At 25.5% G+C, this 21,803-nt stretch overlaps 4 protein-coding genes across 4 annotated transcripts; 2 read left to right on the forward strand and 2 right to left on the reverse strand.

Moving 5' to 3' along the window:
• Nucleotides 1–244: 244 nt before the first annotated feature.
• Nucleotides 245–8,544, reverse strand: LOC122499044 (procathepsin L). Its single transcript, XM_043607099.1, has 7 exons — nt 8,274–8,544; nt 6,720–6,819; nt 2,426–2,578; nt 2,146–2,349; nt 1,529–1,734; nt 1,226–1,377; nt 245–869 (listed from the first exon to the last, which is right to left on the reverse strand). The coding sequence occupies exons 2-7, from the start codon at nt 6,810–6,812 to the stop codon at nt 649–651; spliced, it is 1,029 nt and encodes a 342-aa protein (XP_043463034.1). The 5' UTR covers nt 6,813–6,819; nt 8,274–8,544; the 3' UTR covers nt 245–648.
• Nucleotides 8,545–10,074: 1,530 nt separating this feature from the next.
• On the forward strand, nt 10,075–13,769 carry LOC122499046. The gene is made up of 3 exons (XM_043607101.1): nt 10,075–10,370; nt 10,634–10,777; nt 13,632–13,769. The coding sequence occupies exons 1-3, from the start codon at nt 10,230–10,232 to the stop codon at nt 13,698–13,700; spliced, it is 354 nt and encodes a 117-aa protein (XP_043463036.1). The 5' UTR covers nt 10,075–10,229; the 3' UTR covers nt 13,701–13,769.
• Nucleotides 13,770–13,810: 41 nt separating this feature from the next.
• On the reverse strand, nt 13,811–14,963 carry LOC122499045 (trafficking protein particle complex subunit 5). Its single transcript, XM_043607100.1, has 3 exons — nt 14,655–14,963; nt 14,125–14,434; nt 13,811–14,031 (listed from the first exon to the last, which is right to left on the reverse strand). The coding sequence occupies exons 1-3, from the start codon at nt 14,819–14,821 to the stop codon at nt 13,933–13,935; spliced, it is 576 nt and encodes a 191-aa protein (XP_043463035.1). The 5' UTR covers nt 14,822–14,963; the 3' UTR covers nt 13,811–13,932.
• A 297-nt stretch (nt 14,964–15,260) lies between these two features.
• Nucleotides 15,261–21,705, forward strand: LOC122499047 (ATPase family AAA domain-containing protein 3A homolog). The gene is made up of 4 exons (XM_043607102.1): nt 15,261–15,829; nt 16,094–16,568; nt 19,058–20,081; nt 21,387–21,705. The coding sequence occupies exons 1-4, from the start codon at nt 15,622–15,624 to the stop codon at nt 21,525–21,527; spliced, it is 1,848 nt and encodes a 615-aa protein (XP_043463037.1). The 5' UTR covers nt 15,261–15,621; the 3' UTR covers nt 21,528–21,705.
• The last annotated feature ends 98 nt before the right edge of the window (nt 21,706–21,803 follow it).

Here is a 21,803-nt window from a genome sequence, read left to right on the forward strand (position 1 = left end):
AGGCACTTTTCTTAAAGCGATGCATACCCTCTACATCGATTTCTATTGTTCGAACAATGGAAATCGATGTAGAGGGTATGCATCGCTTTAAGAAAAGTGCCTATTGTGGACTCAACCTAATAAGTAATTATAAGTAATTTTTAATTTAGTAATTAATAGTTAGTAGTAATTTTTAATTTAGTTATTAATAGTTAGTGATTTGTAATTCAGTAATAATTACATTTTCAATTTATTCAAAAAGACATTTTTCATTCATGTAAAATTAAATTTATTTCTTTTAAATTTCAAAATTTGTTACAATCTCTTTCATTTTGTGACCACAGTATAAAAACATCACTTAATTTCATTCTTAAAATTAGACGAATACAAGAATTACATAAATTATAAGTATTTCCAATTTTTTCTGGAAAATCACAAATTTAATATCAAAACATATTTTCTAAATTAAAACTATTTGAAATAGTAAATGATAATTTAAAAAAATTATTTTTTTTCAAAAGCTGTAAATATAAAAAAGACTTAAAACGATAAATTGTTCAAATTAAAATATGGAATCTCTTTAAATGCTTTGTTCATTTCAATTGTTTTAAATTCCTTCATTGTTCATGACTCATGTGGAATAGAATTTTATCTAAATTAAAGTTTTTATTAAACAAGAGGATAACTTGCTGATGAGGCAATACCGCAATGATTATTCTTGTTTCTTGCCATTTTGATGTAACCTTTCTCACCCCAAGTCTCGCCCCAACTGTTCTTCACTAGCCAATAATCTTGAGGATTTCCATCCTTATCTTCTTCGGTTCCATAACCAACGACTAAAACACCATGATCTAATTGGTCTGATGAGCACTCGGGCTCGTAATAAACTCCTGAAAATTTTAAAACGTATGAGTAAATTGTACCTAATTAAATATTATTACTATTTATAAAATAAATTTATTCAATTATTTTAAGAAAAAAAATTATTAAAATTCGTCCATAGTTGAAATTACAATTATGTACATATTTATAATTAAAATTGTGAAAAAAATTTATGATTAAAATTATAAATAAAATTTATAATTAAAACTATAAATTAAATCTATAATTCAAATTATAAATAAAATTTACAATTAAAACTACAAATAAAATTTATAATTAAAGCAACAAATGAAATTTATAATTAAAATCAAAAATAAAACTTGAAATAGAAATTATAAATAAATAGAATTTTGAAAAAATGTACCTTCAGAGTAAAGTTGGAAGGTTTCGTGAGAAGCATCAATTGCTACTGAAACTGGTCCAATGGTGGCAACGGCAGCCTTCAATTTATCTTCATCACCTTGTGGAATGTCGACGAAGCCCTTGTCATCTGCTCCCTTATTTGCCTTGCTGTATCTATTTACAAAAATAAATAATTATAAAAATTAATAATTGCAAAAATTATTAATTACATAAATTATTTAAGTTCACTTGAATCTAATTTTAGAATTCTAGGAAAATATTTATAATTTCTTTTTTTTTCTTTGAGCGATAAAACATTATTTACCTGCACTTATCATCTTCGGCTTCATATGGATAAGATTTTTCAGTATCAAGGCCGTGATTGTCTTTTATGTACTGGAATGCTTGATCCATAAGACCACCCTCGCAACCATTGTTTCCGTACTTTCCTGAACAATCCACCAAATTTTGCTCACTCAATGATATGAGAATTCCACTTTTTCTGAAATGTTGTCCTTCCAATGCTCCAGTCTAAAAATAAATTCAAATTTTAATCCTCGGTGAAAATAGAAAACATCGAAATTTTTTATACATTTAAATAAACGAATAAAAATTGTAATTACTTCGATTATTTCTTCTTTAAATTAAATTAAATTTTCTTTAAATTATAATTTTTAAATTGTACAGTTCCTTAATACTTTAAACAAAAATAAAACTTTTAATACTTTAATATTTTAAACAAAAATAAAACTTTTAATACTTTAATATTTTAAAAAAGAAATAGAACAAGTTGAGTAAAGGAAAAAGGCTAAAAAATGAAATAAATAAATTAAATTAAAACAAATTAATAGTAATAATTGAAACTATCACTCGGCAAAATTGTAATATTAAATTAAATTCTATATTTTTCTTTAAAATATTTTTTTTTACTAATCAACTTACAGAAGAAAATGCCCAGCATGATCCACAGTGTCCTTGATCCTTAATGGCAGTGACCAAACCTTTTTTTCTCCAATCAACAGTTCCTGGCAATTGGATATTCATTGGTTCGATGAAAGTGGTACCTTCAATTTTCAATTGTTGTCTCAAAAGATGATTGGTACTTTTATTGAAACCATTAAACGTGTGAACGAATTCTTGATGAAGCTACAAAAAAAATTATTTTCAAAAATTGTTTTCAATTAAAAATTAATAAAAAAAAGAAGAAATTTTATTTTCCTACCATATCACTGTACTTGTTGACTTTCAATTTAAATGTTCTATTTCCCATTTCATATTGAGCATTATGTTTCGCAACTTTGTGACGATTTTCAAGAAGAATTTTCAATCTAAAGTTTTCCTCTACATCGCTCTTGTAGATTTTCCTGTGCTCTGCCTGCAAACGAGAAAATAATTTGCAAAACAATTAAATTAAACAATAATACAACAGCAATAATAATAATTAAATAATAAAAGAATAATAACTCTGCCTACAAAAACAAAAATAATTTACAAAACAATAATAATTAAATAATAAAAGAATAATAATTTCAATAATAAATCTGCCTGCAAAAACAAAAATAATTTACAAAACAATAATAATAATATATTTTTTTGTCGAAACGTCGACACTTTTGTCAAGGTACTACTACACTTTAGAAGGCTCTTAAAAGACCAAATTTAAAAAAATTTTTTCTCAGATCTTTTATTATAAATATTTAAAAAACTTTTTTGCCTATATTAGTGCATATTTGGAGAATAAAAATAATGGTTTGTTTTTAATTTTTATTTAATATCATAATCTGCAGACAGTATTCAGATCGAAACTCCAAAAAGTTAGTTGTCAAATTGCGGACAGTTTATCTCAAGATTGACAAATCGGAAACAAAAAATCCAAATTGCTTTTTAAAAAGGAAGGTGTCTTGCATAGAAATCTACCACCAATAATGAAAAATCGACTAAAATAAAAAATAGCAGATGTTTCAATAATTTGTTTAAAAATACACTATGTTTTTCAGTATTTTTCTAGTCTGCAAAAATGTTTTTTTTTTAATTTTTTGACCATTTTCTGGTAAATTGTCACACAGGACATGCTAACAAACAAAACGAGTTATCATTTATTAAAATCGGTTCAGTAGATTCAGAGATAAACTGTCCGCAATTTGAGAAAACGTTATTTTGAGAAAAACGCGTTTAAACTTATATGTATCGTTAGAGGCCATCCATAAATTACCTAAAATTCTTTTGCAAATTGAAACCCCACCATTTTTTTTATTTCAGACACTGTTACATACATTAGCACCAATGTTTCTAGTGGTCGTAACAAAAAGCTGGACCCCACCATCCCCTTAACCTTCGCGCTACCGGATGGCCACCCAGGGTGGCCAAGCAATAAATAATGTTGTAAATCTGCTCGATTTTTGCATCAATCGAATCGCGATTTTAAGTCACTGAACAAAATTTTATCTACTTTCGAAAAATAAAAAAAATAAAATTTTTTTTACATTTCTTCTTGTTTATTTATAACAATTAAAAAACTATGTTCAACACTACTGAAAAACGTTCGGATGTTATTTTGTATATTGCAAGAAAATAAAAATGAAATCATGAAAGTTTCACAATAAAATTGTTTTATGTCAATAAATACAACATATTTTGATGTTACAATGAATTTTCTATTTGTTTAAACAAATTATTGTTGTTATTTACCAACTTTTTACAGAATGCACTTAGAAAGTTGCAGTTTTTTTCTAATTTTGCAATTTATTAATCTTATATGATCACAAATAAAGAGTAAAAATTGAATTATTATTTAAACAATTTTTAAACAAATTATTGTTGCTATTTACCAACTTTTTACAGAATACACCGAGAAAGTTGCAGTTTTTTCCTAATTTTGCAATTTACTAAACCTTATATGATTATAAATAAAAAAATCAAAATTGAATTGTTATTTAAACCATTTTTAAACAAATTAATAATTCGTTTATAAATTGTAATATGTAATAATATAAGGTTTAGTAAATTGCAAAATTAGGAAAAAACTGCAACTTTCTAGGTGTATTCTGTAAAAAGTTGGTAAATAGCAACAATAATTTGTTTTAAAATTGTTTAAATATTCATTCAATTTTTACTGTTTATTAGTGATCATATAAGATTTAGTAAATTGCAAAATTAGGAAAAAACTGCAACTTTCTAGGTGTATTCTGTAAAAAGTTGGTAAATAACAACAATAATTTGTTTAAATAATTTTTTACTAATATTTATGATTCGTTTCAATAAATATTTTCTTTAATTTATTGATTTAATACTAAGTAACGTAAAAAAAAGAAAAGTTTTCAAAAATTTTCTAATCTCTTTGTTTATTTGAAAATTATATGTTTTTGCAATAACAAATTTTTTAAACAATTGCAATATGCATAAAACCTTTATTAAAATACAGCAATTGTATTAACATATAGTTATTTACAAAAAGTTTGATGAATTTTAATCGTTTTTGGAATATAAAAATAAAAAAGCGTTTGGCCACCCCGGGTGGCCATCCGGTAGCCCGCGTATACAAAAATCTTTGGTAGCGCGAAGGTTAAAGACTTACTTAATTTGTCAATGACTTTTTACATTAATTGAATATTTTTTGAAAAATTTACTTTTATTTTTTACAATTGGTTATAAATACTTTAGGAGGTGTTTTCTGAAGTCATAAGGAGTTAAAAAATAAAATAAAAAAAAATAAATAAAATTTTTTTAAATTCTAAAGTGTAGTAGTACCTTAATAAATAAATAATTTTTTAAAAACTTAATTCTTACTTTAAAAAAAACGCGACCGATAAGCCTTTTACTCAAAATATATAATTAATAAGTATACAAATAATAATCATAATAATTAAATAATAAAAAAATAAAAGAATAATAATTCTGCCTGCAAAGACAAAAAGTAATTTACAAAACAAATAGAATAATAATTAAAAAATAAAAGAATAATAATTCTGCCTACAAAAACAAAAACAATTTACAAAACCGCTGCCAAGTTGTATATTTTTTTTATAATTTTGGTGCTCATTTCATGAACACTTTACTTCCACATAGAGATAATAATAATAATAGGAAAATATATGAATAACTTTTTATAAATATGGTAAGAGTGATTGAATCTTGGGTCAATCAATGTATTTTTAAATACTCTACAATATAGTTATAATAGTTTAATAGTTAAACAAAAATTTTCAAACAAAAAAGTTGAGAAAATGTCATTTTCTACAATTTTTGGTTTTTAAAATACCAATAATTTCGAAATTTATTATCGAATTAGGTTCAAAAATAAGTCAATCGAAGCGTTTTTTAATGCTCTACAAGTTAATAACGATAATTTTAAAGTTACTTCTACGTTTTTCAACAAAATTTTCTAAAAAGTCTTTTTTTCCAAAATTTTTTATTTTTAAAAGTTTAATAACTCCGGTTAATATGAACGAAAAATGTTTAATTAGGGCTCAAAAGATGCGTCTAAAAAAACTCTACAAAATTATGGAAAAACATTTATAGGTGTCCTAACATTTTTTTAAAGTTATGGACAAAAAACGTTTTTTTACAAAATTAAAAATCCAAAAAAAATTTAGTTAAACTTTATTAATCTATCTCAAAGTACATACTCTCATTTTATGTCCGCAGGTGAGATCTACAATTTAAAAAAAATTCAACCCAAAAGCTCTTGATGATGTTGAGATATTTATGAAAATGTGATGTTTACACACACACACACACACACACACGGAATGACATTTTTTAAAAATGTCATTTTTGAACTCCTGAGGTCAAATAACATAAAGATATGTCAAAAAATCGAACTCGAAAAATTTCGGTATTACAATACTTCCTCTATGAGGAAATAAAACAAATAGAATAATAATTAAATAGGGGCGGTATCAATTGCTCAAAATTCAACTGTATACAGGAAAACTGCCCACGTTCAAGTGCACACGGGAAAACTGTATACAAGCAAATTTAAAAAATAAAATCATTAAATTAAATTTAAAAACTGTACAAATTTAAACAGCATACCGGTAATCTGACCACAGGAAAACTGCACACTATTAGAAATTACAAATTTCAAAAAACAAATGAAATTAATTTAAACGGTATACAGTTAAACTGGCCTCAGGAAAACTGCACAAAAGCTTATTTTTAATAAATTTAATAGAAAATAAGCTTTTGTGCAGTTTTCCTGAGGTCAATTTACCGGTATGCAGTTTAAATTTGTACAGTTTTTAAATTTAAATTAATGATTTTATTTTTTAAATTTGCTATGGACCATATTAATACTTGAATAATAATTCAACACGAAAATAGGAGCAATTAAAATTTTTCTCTTTTCCAAATAATTTATTTGGAATGATTTTCTTAGTCAATAATAATTTAAAAAAAGAATTGAATTTAGAAATATAAATTAAAATTAAAATTCAATTCACCAAGAAATTCAAAATATTAATAAAAGAGAATAAAAAATTGTCAGTTAAATAATTAAGGGAAATAAAAAATATTACCTTAAATGCTAACCACTCATCCTTAATGAGTTCATAAAAATTAACAGCTTGCGATCCAACAATAACGGCCGCAATTAAAAGAAGAATCTTCATGATTTATCTGAAAAATAGAAATTAAAAAAATTCCATTAAATTACAAATTTTTCGACAATACGCTCTAAAATGATTGAATTTCAAAATGTAATTTTAAACATAAAGCCATGTGTGTTTATAAATCGACACCGATAATCACTGAAATAGTATCAGGTTTAGCAAGACTCAATTATCACTGGAAGTGAAACCAGAGCAATTTTCATCATTTATTTTATCTGTATTGAATTACAAATTATCAGCAAAAAACACGTGTATGACTTCTATTATTTCACGGTGAGAATGACATATTATTTCCGGGAAGTATTTCAAATATTAAAAAAATATTTCTTTTTTTTCGCATTATTTTCTTATTTGCAATTCATTGATTAAAAAAAAGTAATATTTATTATTGTAGAAACTTAAGGAAAGTGACTAATGCATAATGATGGATGACTTATTTCTAAATGGAAAAAAAATAATGATTACATTAAATTCTTTATCCGCGAACAACAAAGAAAACGTTGCCGTAATATATGAGAAAGAAACTGCGTTGTTAATTCCTTCAAATTTCCAATCTTCCAAAATTCTTTATATTCTCTAATATAAGGGAAAGAGATTTTGTAGACGAAATTTACTTTCTATACCTGGTTCCTTTATTAAATGGCTTGGCTCTCGAACAAAGAATTCCAACGAAAGGGAAAAACGTTTCTCTTTCGTTTTTATAAGAATTAAAAATTTCTTTTAATTAAATAAAAAGAAATAAATTTTTCTCTACATGTTCTATATTCAAAAGAAGATTTTATTAAACTAATAAATTGATAATTAAAATACTCAATGAACATTCAATAAAAATTTGTAAATAAAAAATATTCTCAACATTGAGGAAATTTCAATTTAAAAATATTTTTCGGAATAAAAACATCTAATTAGGGTTAATTATCTGGAAATAATTATATAACATAATTCCTCTAAGTTTTCTTTACATAATTCCAAGAACTTATTAATGCCTTTTTATGAAAACAAAGTCAATTAGGATACAAAGATATTTTTTTAATAAGAAAAAAATTGACAAAACGGCAATTTTCTAAATGAATATTTACTACGAAACTAAATTATGATTTTACAAACACTTTAAAAAATTCATTTGTATTCTAATGTGATTTAAAGATGATGAAATTGACAATGAAAGTGAAATGCGTCGTTAGAAACATTGAATGAACGAATGAATTTCAAAACAATCAGAGACTAAAAGAGAAAGAAGTAAAAGAATGAAATTCCTAAAATTGTTAAATAAAACAAATAAAACAGTTGGAATATGAAGAAAACAATTGAAATTGAATAAATGTGACAATGAGTCATTGTAAAATTTACCATTTTCTCATGACAACAAAGAATTAGATGTTTTGATTGAAACTTAAGAATTAAATTTTTTATCATTTTTGATAAATTTATATGTTTATTGTAATAAATTTGTCGATTTACCTATTTGATGACGATACTAGTTGAGCAATTTATTTTGATTTAAAGTAAAATGAGAAAAATGTTCTGCCAGGGTCGACACGGTCCAGTTCTCTTCACTTCTCTTGTATATACTGAGCGTCAAACGCTTGAAAGCTATAACACCATTCGAAAAACGGAAACAAACAAGTTAGAACTTTGCTTTTTTCTTTGTTACACTTCTCCAGTATCCCCCACTTTTTATTGAAACTCGTGACTTCGACAAAATAGGATATAATCTCTAGTCATCTGACAGATAAATTTTCATAAAATTAAGGTTATGTTACTCATTCATTTCAATTTTCGGTCTACTGCGCATCAGCGCAGGGTTGCCAACTTTGTTTACATGAGAATTGAGCGAATTGAGAAAAAATTGGACAAACCAAGCAGTGAGACTTGCATTTTGATTGGTAAATGTATTTTAAAGTACAAATAACCTACACTCTGATTGGTTAAAATCATTTTATCAATTAACTTTTTTTCTTTCAAAAAGTCACGTGTGTTAACTTTTATTTATTTATTTACTAACGGATTGTTTACGAATTAATCAATTAATCACATGTCATAAGATATTAATTTCGTCTGTTGTATCGATAAATTATTATAATTCCTCGTTTATCTCTGGAAGGAAGTAGTATTATATTATTAACAGGTTCAAAAACCGAAACAAAATTGTCAAATCTGTCAAATTGAAATATAACCTACAAAATAAATTTTTTTCAGAAAAAATTAGAATTGTTTCTTGTTTGTGCAATATATTTTTATTGGTTCAAAGTCTAAAATTGTTATTGACAATATTAAGAAATTCTGATTTATAGAAATAAAAACAAAATAGATGAAAAATTTTATCATCTGGGTTAATGTTTTTTTAACAGTCCAGCGTTTATTTCGTAAGAATAAACAAGGAAGCTGCGCGTCATGTGAGATCACATGCCTCCAATTTATCTTAATTATTAATTATTAAGATTATCAATAATATTTCATTAGTCACTATAACAAAGTAAATTCTAGAACTATATTTTGACGAATTAATTAAATTATTCTCTAGCAATTCGAAATAAATTAAAAAATTAATAAAAAAATTCAATTTTTATAAAACTAATTTTTTTTGTTCAAATTTATCATTTACATACAACATTATTTTTAATTATAATTAAAAAAAGTTAATTAATTATAATTAGCTTTTTTTCAATTAATTAATTTCTTAAATAGTTAAGAAAATTAATATCAGAAATTTGAATAATTACAATAATGATTACAATTTAAGTATATATTTGTTTAACATTTTTTAATAAATAAAATCAATAAGGTAGTTCAAGTTGGGTGGGGGAAATCCAATATGGCTGACATCAGCTGATTTACCGGAGGACAAACAATGCATTGAATTCAATGGGACAAATCAGTTTTTTAACCATAACTTTTTAAATATTTATTTTTGAACCATAGTGTAATGGAAAATTATTCTTTATTTATCGAAATCTATTTTTTAAAACAATAAAACCAAAAAATTTAATTTTATTGTTTTAAAAAATAGATTTCGATAAATAAAGAATAATTTTCCATTACACTATGGTTCAAAAATAAATATTTAAAAAGTTATGGTTAAAAAACTGATTTGTCCCATTGAATTCAATGCATTGTTTGTCCTCCGGTAAATCAGCTGATGTCAGCCATATTGGATTTCCCCCACCCAACTTGAACTACCTTATATTTTGAATATTTCAAATTTCCCGGCTTTACAGAATTGTCATGTGACCAACGATGTTGCACGAACGTGAAAAACGAACAAAGTCGGAAGTTCCGACAATTGTCAAGAGTTTTTTTAGGTTAGAAAGAGAGCAACAAATGAATATTTTGTCAAATTTCGTTCTACTATATTAGTAATTATTGTACTTGATAATTACGGCAAATTTATTTACAGAAAAAGTGATTCAACCGAAAATGGTTGGTTTTCGCGATGTTTATGACGTCTCAGCTCGTCAAAAGAAAATAATCGAGGAAAAAGCTGCTCGAAGAATAGAACTCCGAAATGAATATCTCAGAAAATATTTAAATCCCTATAAACCCGACGGTGGAATGATGGTGAGTAGTAAATATTATTTATTATATTGAAAAGTCTCGAATTACTTTTCAATAAAAATTTGCTCTTAAATCGATAGTTTGCGGCTTTGATGTTTTATATTACTTGTTACATAATACTTTCTGTTATTATGATTTGAAAAATTAATTCTAGAATTTAAGACATTTTGACAAATTTTTCAATAGTTGTTTTTTGACAATTGTTTTTCAAAAATTAATTATTAGTTGTAATTTGATGAGAGCTTTTTTTAAAATTTAATTTACAGTTCGATGAGCCAATTCAAAGATTAATATCATTGAGAGAGACACGGAGGGAATTCAATAAACCAACTGTTTTAAATTGGCTTGCTCATATTGGAATGGTAATCGTTCCCTTTACTCTACTAGTTATTGCTGTTAAGCGCGAAAGGGTAAGAAAATTGATTTTTAATGTAACAGAGCTCGAAGCAGTGAAAGTATTTAAAAATACGGACTTTACGACCAAAAATTAAAAATTACGGACCATTTACGGACCTACTGAGAAAAATAGAATCAGGCCGAATCAAATAAGAGAACATTTTACTTAGAACTAGAAATTCAATTTTTCATAATTATAATTATTAATAAAAATAATTTATAATAATTAAAATCATTATCAATTCAATTATTATTTTTAAGAATTTTTATCTAAAATTCTTCTTTATATCGATAATTTTTAATATTTTTCCAAAAAGTTTTTTGAGAATTTCCAAATTCATTTCTTTACAATATTCAATTTTACGAAATGCCAATTATTCGTAAATTCTTTAACCACTTCACTGGCGGGGCGTTCCAAATGGCGTTCCACGCGCCGAGACCCAGACTGGCAAAAACACCGAAATGGCGTTCCTAATAAAACTTTATTTTTAAAGAGTGTACACTACTTTTTACTATTACAAAGCAATATTTCTATAGTTTAGACATCAGGGAACAAGATTATCACAATGAGAATTTCAGTTTTTGAGATTTTCAATGTTTCTTCGAACGTTGAAATAGTCGATTTTTAACACTTTTTAACAAATGGCGTTCCACTTTTGTTATTATTAATAATTATTAAATTTTATTTATTAATTATTTATATTTATTTTTTACTTATTACATTATTATATTATAATGTTTTGTATGTAAATATATTTTTTAAATAAAAAATATGAGTTTTACTGTGTAAAAATTGAAAAAAAGTGGAACGCCATTTGGTGAAAAGTGGTAAAAATTGACTATTTCAACGTTTGAAAAAACATTGAAAATCCCAAAAACTGAAATTTTCATTGTGATAATCTTGTTCCCTGATGTCTAAACTATAGAAATATTGCTTTGTATAAGTTAAAAGTAGTGTACACTCTTTAAAAATAATGTTTTATTAGGAACGCCATTTCGGTGTTTTTGCCAGTCTGGGCCTCGGCGCGTGGAACGCCATTTGGAACGCCCCGCCAGTGAAGTGGTTAATTAAATAAATATTAGAAAATAAAAACTAATTAAATAATATTAATAGAACTCAATTAAACTTTTTCAAAAAAATTAATTACAAAATTCAATTATTTTTTAAAAATCAACCTCTATTGCAATTAATATTCAATTATTATCTAAAATTTTAACTGAAATTCATTTTTATGAAATGAAAATCAATTTTAATTAAATTTGAAAATTCTACTAGAATTCAATTATTTAAATAAAAATAAAATGCAAATAAATAATTTATTGAATAATTGAACGTTTTTTAAAATTCAATTCCCATAAAAAATCGTTATCAACAAATTTTCAAATAATTGAATTCTATCAAGGAATTTTAATAAAATTTTTAAGAATAATTACATTTTTCGAGAAATTCTATTAAAATTGTATTAAAAATAAATAAAATAATTGAAATTCTGCATTAAATTTTATTATTTATGAAAATAATTGAATTCTTGCGAAGAATTTTATTAAAATTTTCAAAAATAATTAAATTCTTGTAAAAAAATTGACAGGAATTCAATTATTTTGAAAAAATTTTAATAAAATTCTTGGCATAAATTAAAAATAACAAAATTCTTAGCAGATCTTCAATTACTTTCAGAAATTTTAATAAAATTTTTCGCAAGAATTTAAATATTTGCGTAAAATAATAAAAATCTTTGCTGAGATTCAATTATTTTCAAAAGTCTTAATAAAAAATTCTTCGCAAGAATTCAATTATTTTCAAAAATATCAGAATTTTAGCAGAAATTCAAACATTTTAAAAATTTTTGATAAAACTTTTTTTGGTAAAAATTTAATTACTTTGAAGACAATTTTAAAAAAATGTCTCGATAAAATTCAATTATTTTTAAAATTTTAATGAAATTCTTCAAAAGAATTCAATTATTATAATCTTAATATTTTAACTGAAATCTATTTTTAAATCAAATGTTTATGTCAAAATTCTACCAGAATTAAATTATTTAAATAAAAAAATAAATAATTTATTGAATAATTGAATGTTTCTTGGAATTCAATTCCTATTAAAAATTTTATCAACAAATTTTTAAATAATTAAATTCTTTGGACGAATTTTAATGAAATTTTTAAGAATTTTTTCGAGGAATTCGATTAAAATTCTATTGAAAATAATTGAATTCTCCTAAAAAGAATTTTATTACTTTTGAAAATGATTGAAATTTTGCAATGGATTTTATTAAATTTTTTGAAAATAATTGAATATTATTACTTTAAAAAATAATTCAATTCGTGTGATAAATATGGTTAATTATGAAAATAATTGAAATTTTTTAATCAATTTTGTTAAAATTTTTGAAAATAATTGAATTTCGTCGAAGAATTTTGCTATTTATTTATAAAGATAATTGAGATGTTGACCATTTTTTTTTTTAGATTTTTTGAAAATAATTGAATTTTGTCGAAGAATTTTAATATTTCTAAAGATAATTGAAATTTTGACGAGAATTTAAAAAAAATTTTGAACATACATAATTGAATTTCTGCGAAGAATTTTATTACTTTTAAAAGTAATTGGCTTTCTGCAATCATTTGTAATTTCTCTAAAATTCTCAAAATTATATCGTACAATTTACGAACTTTTCATCCTTTTTGAATGAAATTACGGACTTTACGGAACTTTTTTCAAAAAAACGGACTTTTACGGACTTAAAGCAAAGTTACGGACTTTTTCAGGATTTACGGTCCTACTTCGAGCCCTAATGTAATAATTTGATTTCAAATTTGAAAAAAATAATATTGTCAAGGAATAAATAATTATTTTTTTCACAGGATGCTAAAGAACGTCAATACCGGACTGGTCAAATTGCATATAAAGATAGATTCATGAAATTCGCTTAAGGTTAAGACATTATTGTAGATAAATGTGGGTGAAAAATCATTTAGCTTAAATAAAGAATTATATATAAATTTCGTTCTTTATTCAATTTTTTTTACTTATTTTTATTTCTTTCTATTTCTTTTCATTTCTTTTCCTTTTATAATTTTTATTCTTAAAAATGTATTTTATGCTATTTGATTATATTACCTTATTTTGTATTATAATTAATATCAAGTGTGTTAAAATATTATTTTATCTGTCATCTAATTGCTTGTCACGAGCAATGACAGCTTCATCGAATTTAATCATGTAGGTTGTACCTTTATGCCAGTGTGCCGTAACTTTAGCAGGCTAGAAGTTATAAATATTATTTAAAAACTATTTCACCCTGGTAAAAATTGAGAATTATTAATTTAAGAAATAAATATAGGTAAAGTTACTTACGAATCCACTGTCACATAAAACAGCTTCAACAATTCCAGCGACAAATGACGCACAATTCAAACTACCTTTGTCCTTTGGAACGGAGACAAATTTATTGACTAGGGATTCTTTTTCAATAATGTAATAAGTCCGTTCATCATCATTAGCGTGCTCCAATTTATCCGCTTCACGGCCAAATAATGATTTCCAAAGTGTACTTTTCACAAAGAGAAGAATATTGAGTAGTTTTATTTCTCTTTTGCCACCTTTTTCCCGCACAACAAGAAGATCTGTTACTCGATGTCCCACCTCCATTCCCAATTCAGCTAATCTGAAAAGAAAGAATAATTTGTATATTAGAAGCTACACTGTATTTAGATATATTTATTTACTTAGGCCAAGTTTTAATACACTGTCTTTTTTTACAGTGTGTATTTCAATTATAACTTTTTTCTAACATAACCTATAAAATGGTTCATAAGTCTTTTGATTAATTTGGTTGTTATAATTTTTATAATTACACACGTGAATGATATAATTAGGAAACATACTTGTTTTGAAGTTCCGGTACCGTATAGACGCGATTTTGACAATATTGAACAAGTTCCGAAAAAAGGAGAGCGAAACAACTCAAACTAACTTCTCCCTTGCCTTTGCTTAACGATTTATCAAGAATACTAGTCCTTGGACGAACGGCACTTATCGTTATGGTAGACATGATTTAATGAAGAATAAATATTTTCCTGTGACAAAAAGTATACTTGAAACTTGAAATGTATGAAATGTATTATCAAATATCAAAACCAAAACAATTTTGACGTTTTGACATATGATTCTAGTGACATTTAACCGAGAGGGAACAGTACTGCCAATAGCTTTTACTAGAATAACCAACAATCAAGTATTACCAACGTTATCAAAATATTTTAAAAATAACACTATTAAATTTTTAATTACGAAACAGGAAAACCCTAACAAATTATTTTTAAGATAAAAATGTTCAAAAATACACATTCGTTTTAAATATTAATACTCTTGTGTATTTATAATTCATTTCTCTCGTATATTTTGAAAGTCGTTTTCAAACCCGGCGCTTCTCGCAAAGCAAGGTTGGGACTTGTGTTTGACAGGTAAGGTTAGGTAAAGAGGGTAGAGATCAATTTTGAGGTTAGGTCTGACGCCTATATGATAGCCGGACAGCCGGATAAAACCTTTATAATTATAATCATTTGTTATAATAACAATAGAACGTGAGGACTAAACTCTTAAGTTAAGATTCAAATTACTTTAATTAAACGCTTTTTTTATTAAAATAGTTCAAAAACACTGATTATTTCGGTAACAGTGGATATTTCGTCGTCTGCTGTAGTTCGAAGTTCATGTTGCACAAGTTTCGATGAAAAACGTGCTCCTCGTTAGTTACTAACACGTGAGTAGAAGTATTTCTTTTAATAAAAAAAAAGTTTCGAGTTTAACTAAAATAACGCAAATAGTGTCAGTGTTTGGTGAATATAAATAATGTCGTGGTTACTTGGAAATCGTTATGCACAATCGCAAGACTTTACACAATTTATACAACCGCCGGCTGCAGGAGGTGGTGATGGCGGCGGTTCGAACGATGGACCTCCATCGAAAAATCCAACAAAATCACAAATGGATGCCTATAGATTTGATTCCAGTGCCTTGGAACGTGCAGCTGCAGCGGCCAAAGATTTGGAAAAGTCAGGTAAATTTTTCTGTCACCATTTCTCCTCTGTAAACGATCCCCCACGTTATGTAAGATTACGTAAGCCGGACATTTAAAGGGTTAGAATTTTCTCCACCTCCAAGAGTATTTTTTCACTCAGAATGATGCAATTTAATTATTAATCACGATTTTTGAGTATTTACGATAATTCTCCCTTTTGTAGAAAAAAATTTCTCTTTTTTCATTTTTTTGGCCTTTTTGTTTGTCAATGAAAGGAAGAATATCTAATTTTCGTTTTTTTAGCACACGCTCTGGAGGCATTGGAACTTTCGAAATTACAAGAAAGAACAAGACAAACGGAATTACAAACTGAACTGAAGAAATATGAGGCGAGTATTGAACAAATGAAAGTTGAGCAAAAACGAGTGGACGCTGAGGAGAGGAGAAAAACAATGGCTGAGGAAACTAAACAGCATCAAATGAGAGCACAATATCAAGATCAATTGTCAAGAAAAAGATATGACGATCAACTTGTACAACAGCAAAGAATGAACGATGAGAATTTGAGGCGACAGGAAGAATCAATTGCCAAGCAGGAAGCAATGAGAAAAGCCACAATTGAACACGAAATGGATTTAAAGCATAAAAATGAAATGAAGAAACTCGACGCTAAATTGCGAGCTCAAGCGAAAATTGATCGCGAGAATCAGGATTTGAATTTGGAAAAAATACGACTGCAAGCTGCCGAGAAACGAACGACTGTCCTTGAGTCCATTAAGTAAGCTTTAAAATTAAGCAAATCAAAATTCTTTTTTATTTACTTTAAATTAATTTACTTTAACAGGGTTACCACAGGTCAGGGAAGTCAGGGAAAACTTAGGGATTTTTATTAAAAGTACTCAAAAAAATTAAATTTTTATAACTCATAAGAAAACTCTGAATTTTGGAGTTTTTTTGTTTGCCTCATAAACTATAATTAAATGACCAAGAAACCTTCAATTTTTTCTATTTCTGACAATAATTTCTAATTAAATAACTTCATTCATAAATAGATGAGCTTCAAAAGGTATTAATTTGAAATTTTATAAAACTTAATTTTGAATGAATTTAATTAGAAATTGTAAAGAACTTATAGATTTTTAAAAAATTGTAATATTTCAAATTCTTCTGAAATTAGTTAAATTTTTTAATATATTTATCTAATTAATTATTAAAAACAATGGATTTATAGAAGAACTTTATTTAAAAACACTAAAAACAATTTGCATTTTGGAGAAGTTACAAATTATTGCAAAAATTCAATTATGTTCAAACTTTAAAAAAGTTCTCATAAAAATTTCAATTATCTTTATAAATAATAAAATTCTTCTCTGAAATTCAATTATTTTCAAAAAATTTAATAAATTTCTTAGCAAAAATCCAATTATTTTCAAAAATTTTCCTCAATTCAATGATTTTCAATATCTACTATTTTAATAAAATTTTTTAAAAGAATGGAATTATTTAAAAAAATTTTAATAAAATTCTACGAAAACATTTAATTATTTTCAGAAATAATAAAAATATCATAGAAATTCAATTATTTTCAAATTTTTTCGTAATAATTCCATTATTTTCATAAAATAATAAAAATTTCACGATTTAATTATTTTCGTAAATAATAAAATTCTTTTTAGGAATTCAATTATTTTCATAAATATTAAAACTCATTGCAGAATTTCAATTATTTTTATTTCAATTTTAATCAAATTCCTCGAAAAAATGAAATTACTCTTAAAAATTTTATTAAAATTCGTCAAAAGAATTCAATTATTTAAGAAGTTGTTGAGAAAATTTTATTATTAGAATTCAATTTTGAGAAACATTCAATTATTTAATGAATTATTTATTTTTGTATTATTTAATGATTGTAAAATAAAGAAATAAATAAATAATTGAATTCTCGTAGAATTTTCTAATAAATATTGATTAAAAAATGGATTTCAGATAAAATTTTAGATAATTTCTTCGCAGTAATTCAATTATGTTCAAAATTTTTTTAAAAATTCTCGTCAAAATTTCAATTATCGTTATTTATTATTATTAAATTTAATTATTATTATTATTATTATTAAATTTAGTTATTTATTATTATTCTTTAAAATTCCATTATTTTAAAAAATTTTACTAAAATTCTTGGCAAAATTTCAATTATTTTCAAAAATTTTCCTCAATTCAATGATTTTCAATATCTTTACTATTTTAATAAAACTTTTCAAAGGAATTCAATTATTGAAAAAAAAAATTCCAGAAGAATTCAATTATTTACAAATTTCTTATAAATTTTTTTGCAACTATTCAATTATTTTCATAAATGATTTAAAAATTCTCGTCAAAATTTCAATTAGTTTTAATACAATTTTAATCGAATTTTAGTTAAAATTTTAGATAATAATATTAATAAAATATTATTTACAAATAATTTAATTTTGAAAAGGTTTCAAATTAATATGTTTGAAAATCTGAATTTTTAATACTTTTAACTAACAATTCTGCAGAAATAATTTTTTTTCAAAAAGTTTATTAGAATTTTTTTTTAAAATTATTTCATGCTTTTATTTTCTAATATATAATTAATTGAAGAATTTTCGAATAAACGAAATTTCATGTAAAATTGAATTGTAAACAAGTGGATTTGAAAATCATTAAAAATAATTGATTTAAAGAAAAATTTTAGTTAAGAATTCTAAAAAATAATAATTTAATTGAATTGATGAAAATAATTTTGAAGAAGTTAGAGTAATAATAGTTTTTCTCTCTTGTTTTTGGATTTTTTTAAAATTTACTAAAGATTTTGAAGGCTGTTTTTGTTAAGAATCCACATTTATTTCAATTTAAAACTGTTAAGCTTTGTATTTAAATAATTGAGTTCATCTAGAATTTTCTAATAAAAATTTCAAATTAAAATCTTTAAAAATCGTAATTTTCCATAATTTTGAATAACAATTCTGTAGAATTAATTTATTATTTAAGTTATAGCTGTTTTCGAAAAATTTTACAATTAAATAAATTCGCAAATAAATGTAATAGAACATTTTTTTGAGTATCTATAATAATTTTTGGAGTGAAACAGAATATTCTTTAGGGTCAGGGAAGAAGACAAAATTTTGTCTCGAAATCAGGGAAAAGTCAGGGAAATACAAAATTAAATTTTTGTAGCAACTCTGTTTAAATAAATTTACTTTAAATAAAATTTTATGTAACTAAAATTGTTTTTTTCCGCCTTAGAACTGCGGGTTCGGTTTTGGGAACGGGAGCAACGGCACTTTTAGGCGACTGGGATAAAATTTTGGCAGCCGCTGGTGGATTATCGCTATTGGCACTTGGTGTTTATTCAGCGAAAGGCTCAACGGGAGTGGCGTCACGCTATATTGAATCACGTCTCGGTAAGCCGTCACTGGTTCGTGAGACGTCACGATTCTCCGCCCTGGACACAGTGCGACATCCAGTGCAAGCTGTGAAGAAATTATCAGAAAAAAAGAGTGACGCACTGTCGGGCGTTGTTCTTGCGCCAAAACTCGAGGAGAGACTTCGTGACGTTGCAATTGCGACAAAGAATACAAAACAAAATCGTGGAATGTATCGAAATATTCTAATGCACGGACCACCGGGAACTGGTAAAACAATGTTCGCCAAAAAACTCGCGCAACATTCAGGAATGGATTACGCAATTTTAACAGGTGGCGATTTAGCGCCATTGGGTCGTGACGGTGTGACGGCAATTCACAAGGTCTTCGATTGGGCATCAACGTCAAGGAAGGGTCTTCTTTTGTTCATTGACGAGGCCGATGCTTTTCTACGTAAACGATCGAGTGAACATATTTCGGAGGATTTGCGAGCAATGTTGAATGCATTTTTATATCGTACCGGTGAGCAGAGTAATAAATTTATGTTGGTATTGGCGTCGAATACGCCGGAGCAATTCGATTGGGCGGTGAATGATCGTTTGGATGAAATGGTGGAATTCATTTTGCCGGGACGTGAGGAGCGCGAGCGTTTAGTGCGCTTGTATTTTGATAAATTTGTTCTCCAGCCAGCGACACAAGGCGCAAAGAGATTGAAGGTGGCGCAATTTGATTATAGCGCTCTTTGTACGAAACTTGCGGAAATTACAGAAGGTATGTCGGGTAGAGAAATTGCAAAATTAGGTGTTGCTTGGCAAGCCGCGGCTTATGCTTCTGAGGACGGCATTTTAACGGATCAAATGATAATTGACCGAACTAACGACGCTATTAAGCAGCACAAACAGAAGGTTCGTCTTTATTCAAAATTCATTTCGTTCTTTTTCAAAGTATTCTTTTTATCCAAATCTTTTCTTAATCTTGAAACTACAGGGTTGCTACGCAACCTGGAAAACCTGCAAATGTCAGGGAATTTTTATCGAAATCCTGGAAAATTGTTGTTTTCTAAAGTTATTGTGTTTCTTCTTGAAATCTAATTTCACTTAAATATTTCAAAATTAATTCAATTTTAAAAGATTTTGATTTAAAATTTTGTAAAATTTAAATTTTAAATGAATTTAATTAGAAATATAAAAAAACTTCGATTTAAAAAAAAATTTTAAACTAGAATTCTTCTGAAATTAGTTAAATTTTTTAATATTTATATTTAATTGATTATTAAAAATAATGGATTTATAGATGAATTTTAGTTGAATTGAATTTTGAAGCAAATACAAATGATTGCAGAAATTCAATTATTTTTAAAAGTAGTAATTTTAATAAAATTCTTGGCAAAATTTAAATTATTTTCAAAAACTTTCCTCAATTCAATGATTTTTAGTATTTACTACTTTAATAAAAATTCAATTAAAGAATTCAATTAGTTATAAAGAAATTTAATAAAATTCTACACAAACAAATGTTTGTTATTATTTTCATAAATAATAAAAATTTCATATGGATTCAATTATTTTCGTAAATAATGAAATTTTTCTCCAAAATTCAATTATTTTCAAAACTTTTAATAAAATTCTTGGCAGAATTTCAATTATTTTTAATATAATTTCATCAAATTTCGTGAAATTAAATTGTAAATAAACAGAATTTCAAAATTCACAACGAACTTTTTCAAAAATTATTAAAAGCAAATTGACTTAAAGAAGAATTTTAGTTGAAAATTCTAGAGATGAATAATCGTAATGATGAAAATAATTTTTAAAGAAGTTACAGTAACAAAGTAGGAAGTTTTAATTATTATAAAACATGAAGAAGGCGATCACTCCGAGTCGAAAACTCGGAGTGATCGATATCTTTATGTTTTATAATAATATTCTCATATGTTATTGAATATCGAATTTTTGAATATCTTAATTTCTATAAAAAAAATAATGATTAAATATTTATTTAAAAATGAAGTTATTGATGTTTTCGAATAATTTTCGTTTTAAAAACCTGGAAAATTTCCGTTTTTTAACCTGGAAAACCTGGAAAAGTCAGGGAATTTGAAAAGGGCAAAAGCGTGGCAACCCTGTAACTATTTTTTTATCCAAATCTTTTCTTAATCTTGAAACTATTTTTTAAACTTCGAAATATTAATTTCTATTCTTCAATTTTAGGTCCAATGGCAAAGTGAACAAGAGAGACAAGAATCGAAATCAATTTATGCCGAGCATACGGAAACAAGTGATTTAAAATTGTCTAAGAAAGATATCAAATCGATAGAAGCACCGCCAAGAGATAATTTAGCCACTGTATGAAAACCAACTGTATAAATTAAAATACGGCGAAATTTCATTGACAAAAAAGCAGTGTAATTTACTGACAACTCCAAAAACTATTTTCATTTTTTCCGTTTTTAATGAAACTAGTCGTTAATAGTATCGAAAAAATTCCAAATTATTATTAAAATAGAAATAATCCGGTTCGAATATCTTTGAAAAATTATAGAACCGGAAAGCCTACTTTTAAAGATTTAAAGACAATTGCATTTTAAATAATAGAAACAACATTTTACTAAAGAAAAAACTAAAGAA

The sequence above is a fragment of the Leptopilina heterotoma genome, unplaced genomic scaffold, assembly GCF_015476425.1.
Source record: "Leptopilina heterotoma isolate Lh14 unplaced genomic scaffold, ASM1547642v1 Lhet_163, whole genome shotgun sequence".
Classification (NCBI taxonomy): domain Eukaryota; kingdom Metazoa; phylum Arthropoda; class Insecta; order Hymenoptera; family Figitidae; genus Leptopilina; species Leptopilina heterotoma.